At 41.1% G+C, this 14885-nt stretch overlaps 1 protein-coding gene across 2 annotated transcripts in view; it reads right to left on the bottom strand.

Moving 5' to 3' along the window:
• Positions 1-301: 301 nt before the first annotated feature.
• The window catches only part of SLC41A2 (solute carrier family 41 member 2), a 46708-nt gene continuing 32124 nt past the window's right edge, over positions 302-14885 (bottom strand). For both annotated transcript variants that reach the window (XM_048501423.1, XM_048501425.1), the window contains exons 9-11: positions 11227-11358; positions 8731-8879; positions 302-2714 (exon numbers count right to left, since the gene is read on the bottom strand). In XM_048501423.1, the coding sequence (XP_048357380.1) occupies positions 2529-2714; positions 8731-8879; positions 11227-11358 (467 nt within the window). In that variant the 3' untranslated portion in view covers positions 302-2528. The remainder of the gene's footprint in view (positions 2715-8730; positions 8880-11226; positions 11359-14885) is intronic.

Below are 14885 nucleotides of genomic sequence, written 5' to 3'. Positions count from 1 at the left end.
GGGAGGCCTGCAAAACAAAATAGACTCCCTGCCACTGAGAAGCCTCTATGGGGCTGAATGGACTTATGCGACCCTAAGCCCGGCTTCCCTGCTGCTAGCGTAAACAAGCGAATGGCTGGGAAGAAGACGATTAATGTAAGTTCTTCCCCTGGCTGGGGGCACTGGGATATGGGGGCATGGGGACACCAGCTATTATTGTAATCTAGAATGTATGAAACACATCTTGGGCACAGGCATAAGCAAGTCTTTTACCACAAATTAATTAAAATAATACATGTCCATTAAATGAAAAGTCTTTGCATTAAAAACAGAAGAAAATATATTTGTTTTATTTTTAAGGAGCTCTGTGGCTTCAAAGATCTGTAAAATTCCATTGTTTCTTCAAACATTAAATTGTTGTCTTTCAGACCATAGTTCCACATGAAGGTAGTTTAACTAGAATTAATCTTAATGGCTTCTAGAGCTACATCGCCAATAAAAGAATTATGGTTTATCATACAATCACTTTTTTAAAAAATGAATAGGAATGTTATCCACATTACTACAGACAAGGTATCTTTCTAGATAGCATGAACATTGGGGGTGGGACTAGTGGAATGTCCAATTTTCCTTCACAAGTCTGAGCTCTTAGTATATGTGCAATCTTGATCATTCCCACAACAAAGATAGTTAATCATATTAATGAAAAAGTTTCTAATTATTTTTGATATGTGGGGAAAGTTATTCACATCAGCTTTCAATGAAGGAGATAAACAGTTGTCCATTTTAGACTGCCATAGAAATGAAAACTACTCAGCAAGCTATACCTGTATTTATTTTGGTTAGTTTGGCTACCTTAATGAAAGTCTGCACGCAAAAAACCCTCATGCATGGATGTAGATGCTTAATCTCAAGTATTCACATTTGAAATAAATCAACCAGACCATTTATGTAAATAGGATGCACATAATCAAAATAAGCTTATGCAAATTACACTAAAATTAATGGAAAATGCACAATGACTGTTATAATGAAACCCCTAGGTTGATTTGAAAAATCATTTGCCGTATTTATATATTAACTACCTTTTTGACTGAGAGACACTCAAGGGAATACACAACTCACAGAAAATCCCTATGTTTAAATAACAATAGCTATGATAACCTTCTGTATTAATGGGCTGCAAGCATCTCTTCCCCAAGTTCTGCCTTCAGCTCTCCAATGGCAGTTGAAAGGAGATGACAGCTTTAAACACAACATGATTCTACAGTCCCCTCATACAGTGAACAGCAAAATCTACTGAAATGAAGGCTACTAAGCACTGTGGCCTGCAATCTTAGCACACATGATTGATCTTGGGGATCTTGATTGGTCTTGGGGATCTTTCTAAAACAGGACATGTAAAAACTTCATGAAATTATGCAGACGCGAGACCTGTGTTGCTGAGTACTGAGGTGCCATTGGCACTAGGCAACAGATACCCATGACATAATCACATATTACAAAGCTAAAACTGCACTCTACAACTGATGCACTGACTGGGGTTGACCTGGGGAATCATATTTTCCCAGCAAACAAAATATTTGGGTTTGCACAGGAAGCATGCAAATTCCTCACAATAGAAGAAAGATGCTTGGATCCTCTGCAACCTCACAGTAACGAACACACAATTATTGCACAACAAAGTTGTCATATGGAAAAAGCTCTTAGAACTCCAGCTACCACACAGTACTAAGATTATAGTGGTTGTATGACAGCACCACTTGATAGAATGCATCCAAGTTTCATTTTCCTTTAAAGTATTTCCAAAACATGGAACATCATCACTTCAACTTCAGTTCCATATTTTTAAAAAACCCTTTTCTTTGCATGAGCAGTCCTAATTTCCTAATCCTTTACAGTAAAGTGCAAAGGATGAAATTGAACATTTTAAACTGTGCAATTGTACAACACCACTAACATTGCATGACGGTAATAAAAGTATTTATTAGAACCTTCTGTCTCTTTTCCCACTGAAGCTATTCTATTTCACCTGCCCATAGGACTGCCCAAATACCCTGTTAAAAATGCCTTGCGGAAAGGTTTTTCTCAGTCACACACTCAAATGCTGTTTACCGAATATGTCTGATTCCAGAGGATTTAGTTACAAAACAAATACTTGATTTTGTGAATCTGTTATATAATTTGGAATACACAGCCGGGTGGTCAACTGAAATGTAGCCAAGTTGTGATGAAGGCCAGGGCACTTCTACCTATCGCTTGCCTTTCTTGATGTTGATCTTCTTAATTTGATACATGCTCCATTTTTCTATTTCTGTGATCAGACAATGCCAACCAGCCATGCTCATTTGAGATGTAAAAATATTTGAAGCTCCTCCTCCCGGCTCCTTCTCCTTTTTAAAAGTTAAGGCTATTTAATATCAGTCCCAATATGAAGTTACCGCAATCAAACTGAATGACTGTCTTGAGATCCTCCAGATGAAATGGTAAGGGGTAGTCTGTTTTCTTCATCTAATGGGGTCAGCTAGCATGTGCATCTCTCTGAATTCTTAGTCTCCAACATCACCATCTCTGTCCCCAATGAGCCAAAGAAAATGAAAACTTGTTGCAAGTAAGGCAGTTCCAAGCAGATCTCCCAGTGCAGTAAGGTAAGGGATAGAAAAACTGTCTGGATCTTTCCCCTTTTTCCAGAAGTGATGAACCATCCAGTCAGCAATCCACAATAGGGTAAATACCTGTGGAAAGAGAACAAAAGAGAGTCTGGGCAATGACATCATCCCTATCCCAACAAGTCAGACAAACCGTAACTATAACCAACAATTGAATTACTGGGGTGTTTTGTGGTTTCCAGGCAGATCTTTCGCCTGCATCTGTGGCTGGCATTTTCAGAGGATTTGAAGCTGATTTATGGTAATCCTGTAGGGTTTTCAAGGCAAGGGACTAACAGAAGTGGTTTGCCATTGCCCTCCTTTACACAACAACCCTAGTATTCCTTTGTGGTCTCCCATCCAATTACTTACTAGAACCGACCCTGCTTATCTTCTGAGATATGACATTGAGATCAGAACTGATCTCATTATACCCCCAGTATTTACCCCCATTTTTGTGCATTTCCCTTGTGTGTGTGTTAAGTGTCATCAAGCGATTTCTGACTCATCACAACCCTCAATGTCCTCCAAAGTGCCATAGCATTAACAGCCTTGGTTAGGTCTTGCCAACTGAGGCCTCTGGCTTCTTTTAAAGAGTCAATCTATCTCATATTGTTCCTTTTACTTTAACACTATTTGCCTCCGGGGAATAAATCCCCTACCTGAAGATGCTCTCTAATTCTGGCCACATGTGCACTCAGATACAACCATCCAGGTAATTGAGACTATTTTCCCACTCCAATGGAAAATGCCACCTGCCCATCAAGCAATTCCACATCTCAGATTAGTGGTGTGAGCATTGCCAAATGCATTAAAATCCCAGAGTACAAAAACTCCTGCATACATTTCCTGTATAGCATGCAGAAGGGTAGGTTGTCACCTCTGCAAGGGAGGGTTAGCTGGGATAAAGCATAGAAGCTCTGATCCCTCAAGTAGTGACATTTCCACAGCCCAACACATCTCGTTTGTGCTCAGCACATTTGCATGCACAAAGTATCTTGTCCAGTAATTCAGGTGTTCAAAGGTGTCTGACTGGAAATTCACGGTTGCTTGGTTGCAAGAGAAGTCAGTCATCTCTCACTCAACCACCCCTCATACAGTTAAATCAAGTAAAACCAATACTCTGTCTAGGCCAATACTGTCTACCTTAAACCTTTCTAGAATCTATGGAAGGTGATTTTTTTCTCCCCTCTCAAGAAGATTGGAAGATGCGCCTAGATAAATCTATGAGTCCCAGTGCAAACATTGGATTGTGAAGGCCAACGCATAACATTATAAGACAGATGCTGCAAAGTCTGAGAGAAATACTAATTTCCCTAATTCTCTTCCAGACATATTGCATCTCCCCATGCTCAGTGCGTGACCTGGAAAAAGAGTGGCACTCCCTCTAAAAAGTACTGCTAATACATAAGAATGATAACTTATAATTGTGTCCCTATAAAAAAATATCAAAAGTTCAACAGCTGGAGCTCCAGCAAGAATGGAAATGGACTCATTATGTGACAGGCAAACAGTCTGCCAGTTAACACCTGTCTGTACGCAAGCAGGTGAACAATAAACTGTATAAGCTTATTTTGAGATCCTGATGTAGTTTTCAAAAATAAAAATATGCTACAGAAACAAATTTAGTCATGTTGTATGAATCTTTCTGTTTTGCTGTTGCCTTAAAGCCCTATAGCGTATGCAGACAGACATGTACAGCCAATCTGACCCTCTACTGTAGTTTCCAAACTTGAAATACACTGAAGTGAGCATGGGAGTGCGGCTCACTCCCTTAACTTGTCAAGCACTAATCTGCAACAAGAAATGCACAAGAAATTTTGTCTAATCTATAGTCAAGCACACTTATATGCCATTTAATGGAGAAAGGAAGCTTTCCAGGAGTCACTGACTACAAACATGTCCACTTCTAATAACTCTTCTATTCTTTGCCTTCCTTTGCCTATCAAATATCAGCTGCAGGGGCATACTGTCAATGGGGACATGGGGATACCAATGTCCCTTTCGATCACATGGGGGCATCAGAGAGGCCCCCCACATGACTGGCATGCGCCCCAGCCACCACCAGCACTGCCCCCCTTCTGGCCTCCCTGGAACTTGGTTCCTGCTCTCCCTACAGCCCAGCTTATGCCCTCCCCAGAGCCTGGGGAGAGCAAAACCCAGCCTCCAGGCCAGGGACATGCTTTTAAAAGCACGGAGACCGAGGGTGGGACTTGGGGGCAGGGCCCCACTCCACACCCCTATCCCAGCCTGCATAGAGGGCATGGCTCGGGGGGCATGGCCCCGCCTCCAAGCCCCACCCCCAGCCTCCATGCTTTAAAAAACATGTCCCAGGTCCTGGGGAGAGTAGAAGCCGGCCTCCCGGCCAGGGACGTACTTTTAAAAGCACAGAGGTGGGGCTGGGGATGTGGCTCCTCCCCCAGTCTACATGGAGGGTGGGACTGGGGCATGGCCCCGGACTCAAGCCCCGGCCTCTGTGCCTTTAAAAGCTGGGTTTTTTTGGCTTTCTGGCCTGCACAGAGGGCGGGGCCATGCCCCGAGCCCCGCCCAGAGAGGTGTTGTCTCTGGGTATCATTTGCCCCTCATACGCCTCTGAACAGCCTATGACATTTGACAAAACAGCCACCTCTAGAATTGCTGATGCAGATTTGCCTCCATCACTGTGAATGACCATAGATCATAGATCACTCTAAACCATAGATCAGCCTGTGGTTCTACTGGAAGTAACAGTGTCTGGCATGCAGAGAAACTGATATGAAGACCCAGCAGGGGGCGGGAAAGTGGTCAGCTTGATCGGGTTGTAAGGTTAGAGACCCTTCCGTCTTTTTACATCACCTCTGTTCTCAGATCTAATTGACTCTAGTTAGAGTGGTGTAGTGGGTGCGAGAGGCTTGTCCGCACTCCTCCACAAAAAGCCTGCTGGGTGACCTTGGGCTAGTCACAGTTCTCCTCAAACTCTCTCAACCCCAATTACCTCACAAGGTGTCTGTTGTGGGGGAGAGGAAGGGATGTCAATTGTAAGCCACTTTGAGACTACTTAAAGGTAGAGAAAAGCAGAGTATAAAACCCAACTCTTCTTCTCTGCCCTCCTTTCTTTCCCAGCTAGTAAGGTAGTTGAAGGCTATCTCTGTCTCTCAGATTTTCTATCTGAAGTGTAGTTCCCCAATAAACATTCAACTTAATCTTTAACCAGTGAGTCTGGTGCTTCTTTGCATAATTAGCAATTCACCAACAGGTTCTTGTATCATTTTAGCTTTTGTTATGAAGATACTATGCAAATCTTTTACTGGAATTGTACCGTCTTTTAAATTGTAGCTCAGCCTCAAGAATGATTCACACCACAAGTTTATTAACACTGGACACTACCAGAAGTTGAATTTTCCTTTTCCACACATTAAAGCAGTTTCACTGGTAGCATTACTGTCCAGTTTGTTACTGTAGTTAATCTAGTTTATCCTACTTATTGAAAAACATTCAGGACACATAGTCCTGAGTCACTATCAGGGCATTATTGAAAAACATTCAGGACACAAAGTCCTGAGTCACTATCAGGACTATGGAAAAGTCTCATCAGGAGAGTTAACCTAGGAATTTACTGTTTTATATTTCAGAACTAACAAAGGCCTTCACAAATGTGCTCTTATGCTGTTCTTCTTAATTTCTGTTCTTAAATCCTATTAATTTCTGCTACAGTTTTATGTACGTTTTGTTCTCTTAAGGCATCTGTATATCCAAATTATAAAATTTCTGTTTTTCCTAAGAGGTGGGTCAGCAATTAATATAATCAACTCTCTGGTTTACTACAGAAGGAATATTTTAAAACGTTCTATTTTGTGGTGGAACAATTCTGATTCTTATTGGATACAATCACTTTTATTTTCACTTGGCAAATTTATTGGGCAATAACTTCTAGAGTTTCCCATTACTTGTTTATTCCCAGAGTCCTTAACACAACTGTGTTCTGAAATCTGCCTCAGAGGTGTGAAAATTCCAGAGGGCTCTTTACTGGCTCAGCAGGAACGTGAAGCACAGAGGCAGCCTTTGAAAGTCACAAACACTGAATCACAAAACTGATGGTTCAGTTACTCCCGTCTGGCCTTCAGTCTGATGATGGCTGACAAGTCTGAAAATGAAGTCTTTTTCTTCATACCCAGCTGAATGAGTAGTTCAACCATGCCATACTTTATTATTTTTAAACGGTATCATTCAATCATATAGATGTTGCTGTCTCAGAGAAAGATTGTCATTTTATAAAGAATACATCAATAGCTTGCATGGTTTTCTGATTTCCATGTCAGCTCTACAGACATACACAAAACCTGCCGTAATTAAATCTATTATCATTACTATGGATTCATAATAATTAAACTGCATCAAGAATGAAGGCTGGATATATTTTGATAGGAGAGTCAGAATTTGATAGGGAAACTAAAATGTACATGTCGCTATCCAAGGCGGTTTCTGCACATGCAGGCTTGCGGACTTGCGTTGGCATGATTGATGCCGATGCAAGCCCTGGGGCCGTTCACACGAATGGCCACACAGGCTGCGCAGCTGGTAGAGCATGCTCCAAACAGCTGCGCAGCCCCCTGAACAGTGGCCTACCTTTTCCCTACCTTTCGTCGCTCTGAGGGAAGGGGACACACGCCCTGGCCAGAGCACTGGCTGAAGCGACTAAGGCAAGGAGGCGTGTCCCTTTCCCTCCTCAGAGCTACGAAAGGCAGGAAAAAGGTAGGCAGCTGTTTGGGAATGCCACGGAAATACGCCGGGGTCCACCCGCTGCTGTTTGCTCGGCAACGGGTGGCAACCGGCGTATTCCATAAAACTCGCCCCCTGAGCAAGTTTCAGAAGCGGCGTCCTGTGCGAACAGCGCCCCAGGGACCGTTTTTTTCCCGTCCCTGGAGCGCTGTTGTTTCCCTGTGCGGAAACTGCCCAAATTAAGGACAGTATGACAGATGGGAATATGCATAATAACTGTGGGCCATGCATATTGTTAATAAAATTCTGTAGCAGTATTTGGATGTATGAATTTTTCTGCTAAAATACCCAGGTCCTGATCCAGAAAAGATTTGTTGCACTTAAATCCTATAGAAATTCATTGAACGAGCAGTGATTAACTTTTAAGTTCCATTCTCTGGATTGGGATCCACACTCTAGGAACATATTTTATCTTTTGGAACTCTTATATGGAGCAAATAACATAAACCCCCAAAAGGATCCAAACCATAGTTGGTACAAAAAACAGATATCAAGCCAACTACAGCTCCTAATTTGAAACCATAGTTTGGCTTCATTTCATAAATTACAGTTTGGTAGCTTAAACAATGAAACACCTCAGTTTGATCATATCATGATGAATCACTAGATGGTAACCTTGCATAACTGGACACTGGAGCTGAAGGAGTAGGAATGGTTACCTTACTGCAAAGTCACAAAATGTGTCATTGCAGAGATACTACTGTAGTCATTCAGGCAGATATGCAAGCAAGAAAAAAATCAGATTGGCGTGCATTAATGTTGAATTATGAATATCATCTAACAATGCGAGGCAATGAAAAGGAAGAGTCAACGTCCAGCTTCAAGCAACCAAGGGCGACCAAGGTCCATCAGCATGAAGACGGCATTGACGCAACGGAACAGCATATATAAGGCTAAGAACTGAAAGTTCTTAGTGTCTTGGGCTGTTTACAGTTTTGCAGTGCCTAACTGGCAAGAAGGATGATAAGAACTACATTGCTCATAAAAGTGGCATGGAAACGGAACAGCAATTTAAAAGGACAAAAGAATCTATGTAAAAACCTATTAGCTAGACAACAAAGGTAAAATGTAAAAATCCCTTGATGGACTATTTTTATTCAGTATAATCTTTTGTAAAACTAAATGTATGCAAGAAATATGAAATTCAGCTACAAACTAAATGGAATGCTAAATTGTCTGCTGCGACCACAAGTGAGGAAAAAATAATCTGCAAAAAGCAAAAGACGCAAAACAAGAGACCATACAAAAGAACATTAGACTGCTTTGTCTTGGATGTATATAAAAAAAGCTCAAAATGTAATGTTCTTGGGAAACAGCAATAATAGTTCCAGAGTTTGATTCTTACCTGTAGGAGGGCTGTGAACAAATATACCACAATAAAGATGGGTGTCAGTGATGTGTGACCACTCTTCATTAAATGAATGGTATATAAGAAAATTAAGTGCCCGGGAATCACCAAGAGTAGAAGCACTTGGGCTGATTTATTATTTACTTCTGGAATTAAGAATAAACAACAACAATGATGAACTTAGAATCTTACATAGTAAAAGATGCTTTCAATTAATAATAATATGCAAATGTCATTTAAACTGCAAACAGGAAATTAATCGGTGTATTCTTTTGGCAAAAGGATTGCTTCATTTTGGTTTTAGGCCTTCTCATTCCCATACACAGTGGAAATGTTTGAGGAAAAAAATGCTGAGTAGGCCAATCCGGGGCGGGGGGGGGGGGGGCTGAAGAGACTTATAGGGGTGGGGCAGGCCCACGTGAGTAGATTTGCCCTCCTGGGGGCACTCATTCTGGCAGATGAGCCTCTGAAGCCCTTCAAGACAACCAAACACAGCACCAAGCACCACATCGGCGCTCCCATGCTGCCCACAGCTCCACCAGCACAGTGAGGGTATGGCAGAGGTATTCCCAAAGGTGGATCCGACCTTAGTTGGCTTCCATCCTGGATCTGTGGCAGTTGAGCCCCAGAAGAGCTTTCTGGCAGCAGGGGTGGTTTTGTTTTAATTTTACACCCACATGCTTTGGGGCCCCGCAGGGTGGTGCAGCAGCAGCCTCCTCCCCACCCACCTACACCTCTGGATTGGGCAGCCGTTCTTATACCTCCACCAGCTTTTTACAAGGCAGCAACAATTTTTTAATAATTTCTTGTGAGACTCCAAAGTTACAGAAATCCATTATTAAGATTGGGCACCAATATCTTTGTGTATATTGCATGATAGTCTACCTAGCCATGCTGATATTATTGTTAAGAGAGCATATCACTTCATCAAAATGTTATGATAAAGAAATAGGAAGTCTGGATGAAATGGTGTCACATTTTTTCTCCATGAAGAAGAGTTTGTTTTAATGCCTCACTTTTCTCAACCTTTAAGGAGTCTCAAAGCAGCTTACAGCCAAATACAGATAGGGGTAGGTGAATTATCATTGGAAGTGGTAGAGGGACAGGCTCCACGCTGGTGGATGGAACAAATGTGTTGGCTTCCAGCTGCCTCACAGCTCCACAATGGGCAAACCCAGAAATGGGTGCCACTGTGGAGCTACGCTGGCATCCAAGGCGACATCGGCACAGGGGATGGGTTGGGCCAGGGCATTCCTGGGGGTTGAGCCAACTGTAGTCAACTTCCACCAGAATTCCAGGCCAGGAATGCTGCCGTCAGAGCTTGCAGACTTACTCTGCACTTTTGTGTGGCATAAGTCTACGGAATAATTCAGGTGGCAGGAGGGGTTTCAAATTACCCTCCTTTAAGTGCTGCCTAAAGCCCCAGTGAAGGCAACATAATGCGTCTTCACCCTGCCATCCATGGCCACCTCAGCACTCCCCTATCATGATGATCTCATGATAGAGACTTGTTGCCTGTGAATTGGTTTAGGGATTTCCCTCCTAGTGTATGTGTGTTTGTGCTTCAGATTCATCTGTTGTCCACCTCATGTATAGTGCACAAGTTTAAGGATATATATGTTTTAAATATTTTCATTAAAATGGAGTTTTTAATCTTGTATTAGAGCCAGACAGGGGTATTGTGTTTTTGCTGTTGACTATCCCAAGGTCACCCAGCAGCCTTCATGTGGAGGATTCAACCTGGTTCACCAAATTAGAGACAGCCATGGGGAAACAAACCTGGTTCAACAGATTAGAGTCTGCCACACTTAACCAGTATGCTATGTTGGCTCCTGATGAACTGTAAAGTTTGAAAATATTCCAGAAGTGTTTGAAAGTTTTCAGAGATTTAATAACCAGATAATTTTTTGGCACTTCAGACACAATGAGAGATTAGGCAGCAGGTTTTCAAGCATGAGGCATTATGGATTTCCTGAATGAATGTATGGACTGTATCTGTGTTCCCTACTTGGTGATTCTGGTTTGTCGGATTAAAGGTATTATTGCTACACATTTAGAAATCCCTATTGAGCTGAAATAAAACTTCACATCTGTGTATGGAGATTTCAGAAAAGGAATGATGGGGGAATGGTCTTTATCATTAAAGTAATATTGTTTGCTTTAAAAATAAAATGAATATTTGTCAACTACATCAGATGAAAATATAAAGAAAAAGAATGATAAAATAGACATGCTGATGTGGGTGCCCAAAACATTCTGAGAAACACTCTTGAGACCCACTGTCCCTCTTTCTAAGAAGAGTTTTAATAGCTGGATGCCATCTATTTTAAATCTGAATTAGTTTTGATAATTGAATGCTGCATTTTAAGTCTTAATTTAACTTTGTATTTTGTTTTTGTGGTTTGTTGATGTTGTACACCACCCTGAGCCCTTCAGGGGAGGGCGGTATAAAAATGAAATAATAAATAAAATAAATAAAAAAATAGCACATACCAGTGCCATAATATGTTCTGCAGGGATAATAGCAACCCTTGGCTTCTTCTGGTAACTCTCCAGGAACATTGTGCAAATGTAAATACGTAGAAATTCTACTTGCTTGAATTGCCACAAGATTACCACCAATACCTACAAAATACAAAACAAAAAGATATGTCACTTATTTATGAATAATGAGACAAAACTACACCTCTCTGGTATTTGCTAGAAAGCAGAAGGCATCGCCTCACACAAACATTGCATCTTCTTACTTCAACTCAGATGCTGCCAGTCTAAGACTGTTCATCCTCATACTGATTTGGTGACAACAGTAGGGGAGGCATTATACAGGAACAGGGATGCCTTACCAAATAGAAACATGTTACAACTCACATCAGATCACCAGAATTCTAATGATGTCAGAAGCAAGACATCAAGGACCCACACGGTATGGTGCTGGGTATGGATACGGCATCCCAGCTTCAAACCTGTACTCAACCGTGGAACTAGGTGATTTTGGATAACTTAGCCCTCTTCACAGGCTTATTTTTGAGTGGGAAACTTATTTAAAAAGTTTGCAGTCACTCCACACACATTCTGTGTGATTCCATCTAATAACCATGCAGACTAATGCTCCATAGTATTTTTTTTTATTTGTCACTTTCATTTGAGCTACAGTGCAGGAAGGAGAAGCAAACTTAACTCAGGTCATTCCCCCAATCAAAATCTCCTACCCAAGTTGTTAATCTTTGCACAGGAAAAAAACATATCTTTAGCACCCCCTTTTGTCCATGCATGATGGACTGTGCCTCAGTTATCAGAGACCAAGCATGTAGGATAAAATCATTCACAATTTCCCAGCAGAACTCTGAGCTGGAAACAAAAACCCAAGAAGGGTAAATTATTCCTCCCCCTGTGCTGCTGCTCTGAAAACTTCTCTGGCTACACCATAAACAAAAAACAAGCAAACTTCTAAGCAACATTTAGAACATAAGAACATAAGAACTAGCCTGCTGGATCAGACCAGAGTCCATCTAGTCTAGCACTCTGCTACTCGCAGTGGCCCACCAGGTGCCTTTGGGAGCTCACATGCAGGATGTAAAAGCAATGGGCTTCTGCTGCTTTAGTCAGACTATGACCAGTACAATGAAAAGGCAAAATTAAAGTATAGAGTCCAGCACCTTTCCAAGTCTCACAAATTATGGTTTCAGTTTTTAAAAATATTTTCAGTCATTCTGATCTTCAGGCATATGCCTTCAGCAGGCACAGAGATGTTTTTCCTCGCCTAATAGACAACTTGTTTCCTGTAATAGCTTTTCCACTAACATGTTTGTTGAATTACCTGGGCTGTTCAGCTGCCTAATCACCTCACTACAACTTACAGAAAATGATCAAAGAGATACATGTAGTGGAGATTAGCATGTGAACACAACAGATTGTTAATACACCAAATGGTTTGTACAAATCTTTAGCGACTGAATGACCTGCTTGAAAAGGTTTCAGCCATTGCAGGATTAGAGGCTATTCACATGGAAAAAAAGTTATCAGTAGGAAGACCTGAGAGGTTTCCAAATCCTTCAAAACTTAAAAAAATGAACCTTAACTTACAAATACATGCTTTATGAACTGATGTATACTAACTGTGATATACCTTTCAGGTTATAGCTCTTTTACTGCCATCTGGGAAGCAACATACATTGCTATTTCAATTAAAAGCATTTTTTCTAATTGCCCAGAGTCCCTCATAGCTCATATGTGGTTAATGTCAGCAAAATAATGACAAATCAGCAGAAATGAACAATACCAGTGTGGTATAGTGGTTAGAGGGTAGTACTCGGATCTGGGGACCCAGCTTCAAATTCCCTCTCTGCCACAGCACAATGCAGTTAAAATTGCTGTAATAGCCTAAGAGATTCCACAGATACAAGTAGTTTTGTCAGCAGCAGCCATTTTAATATTGGGATTTTTTTTCTACAGCAGAAGCACACTGCTTTCACTTCCTCTGAACAATGCAGAACCACATTTTTATCTTTTTATGGGACAGAGTATATCTTTGAAGAGGGTTCAAAAGCTGCAGTTGCTGTAGAATGCTGCAACTAGACTGCTGATGAGGGCCAGCTACTAAGAGCCTATGACTCCACTATTACAGCAATTACACTGGCTACCCATCTTCTCCCACCCCAACTCAAGGTCTTGCTTTTGATCTTTCAAGGTCTTAGAATTGGGATATCTGAAAAACAAAACTTCTCCCATATGATCCTGCTCAGGAATTAGGATCACAGTGAGAGGCCCTCCTGACTGTTCCATCAGTCACAGAAGCTTGCTGGGTACACGAGAAAGGGCCTTTTCAACACCAGCCCAACAATTATGGAGCCACCTGGCCCCCTCACTTTCAATTTTAGGACACAGTTGAAGATGGTTTTATTTAGGACTGCATTTGGTTAAGTTTACTAGCAGTGTTTAATTGTGATTTTAAATTTTGGCTTTTAAGTTTTTAATGCATAATATTTATGTTGTAAGCAGCCTTGATCTCTACAAGGAAGAAAGCCAGTAGCTAACAACAACAACATTTAGTACATTTTAGAACCTCTCTCAGATCGTCTAACAGCTCTGGGAAGCAGGGTTGCCAACAACCTGGAGAAAAAAGTCTTACTTCTTTATTAGAGGCTTAACAAAAAGTTTCTAGGTGTGTTGACAACCTACTGGGAACATAGGAAGTTGCCTTATACCAAATCAGTCCATTGGTCTATTTAAGTGTAATACTATCCATAGTGACTCGCCAGAATGTCAGCAATGCTGCAGAAACCATGTTCTATGGAGCTATAATGTCATCTAATCAGACCATTAGGAGGTAAAAAGGAAAAAAATCATTTGTTCATTTTGATTTTGTTTTCCACCTTAATTCAAGGCACTGTTAAAAACAGCAGATATAAGCAAAGTGGGTTCTACCAATTGCACTCAAACCACACAGCCCTTTGTTTCTGATAAAGGGAGTGACTGTGATAATAAGGTAGTATTTTAAGGGATTTTAAGACTACAGTGCGAAAAATCAGTGTTGCCAAATGTGTGATTTTTGTGTGAGACTTGAGTTATTTGGCATTTTTTAAAAAAAACCACAAGTCCTGGACTATGTGCATAATCAACTTTAAATAAAAGTTGCTCAAGTGAAAAGGGAAGCTTAGAAAAACAAGCCCTAAAATTTCAAAATGAATGGCTGCAATGTGTGTGTAAGATACTCCTAGGGCAGAAATTGTAAAAATGCAAATTTTAAATACTTAAGCCTGATCTATGGGGAAACTTGAGAAAAATACAATTATTTTCAAACCTGTGGACATGAAGCAGTGAAAGGAGATACCAAAAGAAGCTGCACAGCAGCTATAGAGACAGAAATATAAGTATCACAGGGTCACTGTAAAAATAGAAGATTTGTTTTGAGACTAAACCGCCCCCTTATGCCAATGTTGACATCACAAGGCTGAGCACTGCTTCCCCAGCTCCCTGCTGAACAGTGTGGGGAAACGTACAGCATAATGTTATGAGGATACAAGGCAAATGGTACTATACACTGGAAGAGGACTATACACTGGAGGAGGACAGGACTCTACAAAAATTCTGGATGTATTGTGAAAACTTTTCAAAATAGCAATCCATGTATCTTTAAAATTGATGTGTGTGGG

This window comes from Sphaerodactylus townsendi, linkage group LG06 (assembly GCF_021028975.2).
Source record: "Sphaerodactylus townsendi isolate TG3544 linkage group LG06, MPM_Stown_v2.3, whole genome shotgun sequence".
In the NCBI taxonomy this organism is placed as follows: domain Eukaryota; kingdom Metazoa; phylum Chordata; class Lepidosauria; order Squamata; family Sphaerodactylidae; genus Sphaerodactylus; species Sphaerodactylus townsendi.
Note: the sequence above shows the minus strand (reverse complement) of the source record. Positions and strands in the feature narration are given on the sequence as shown.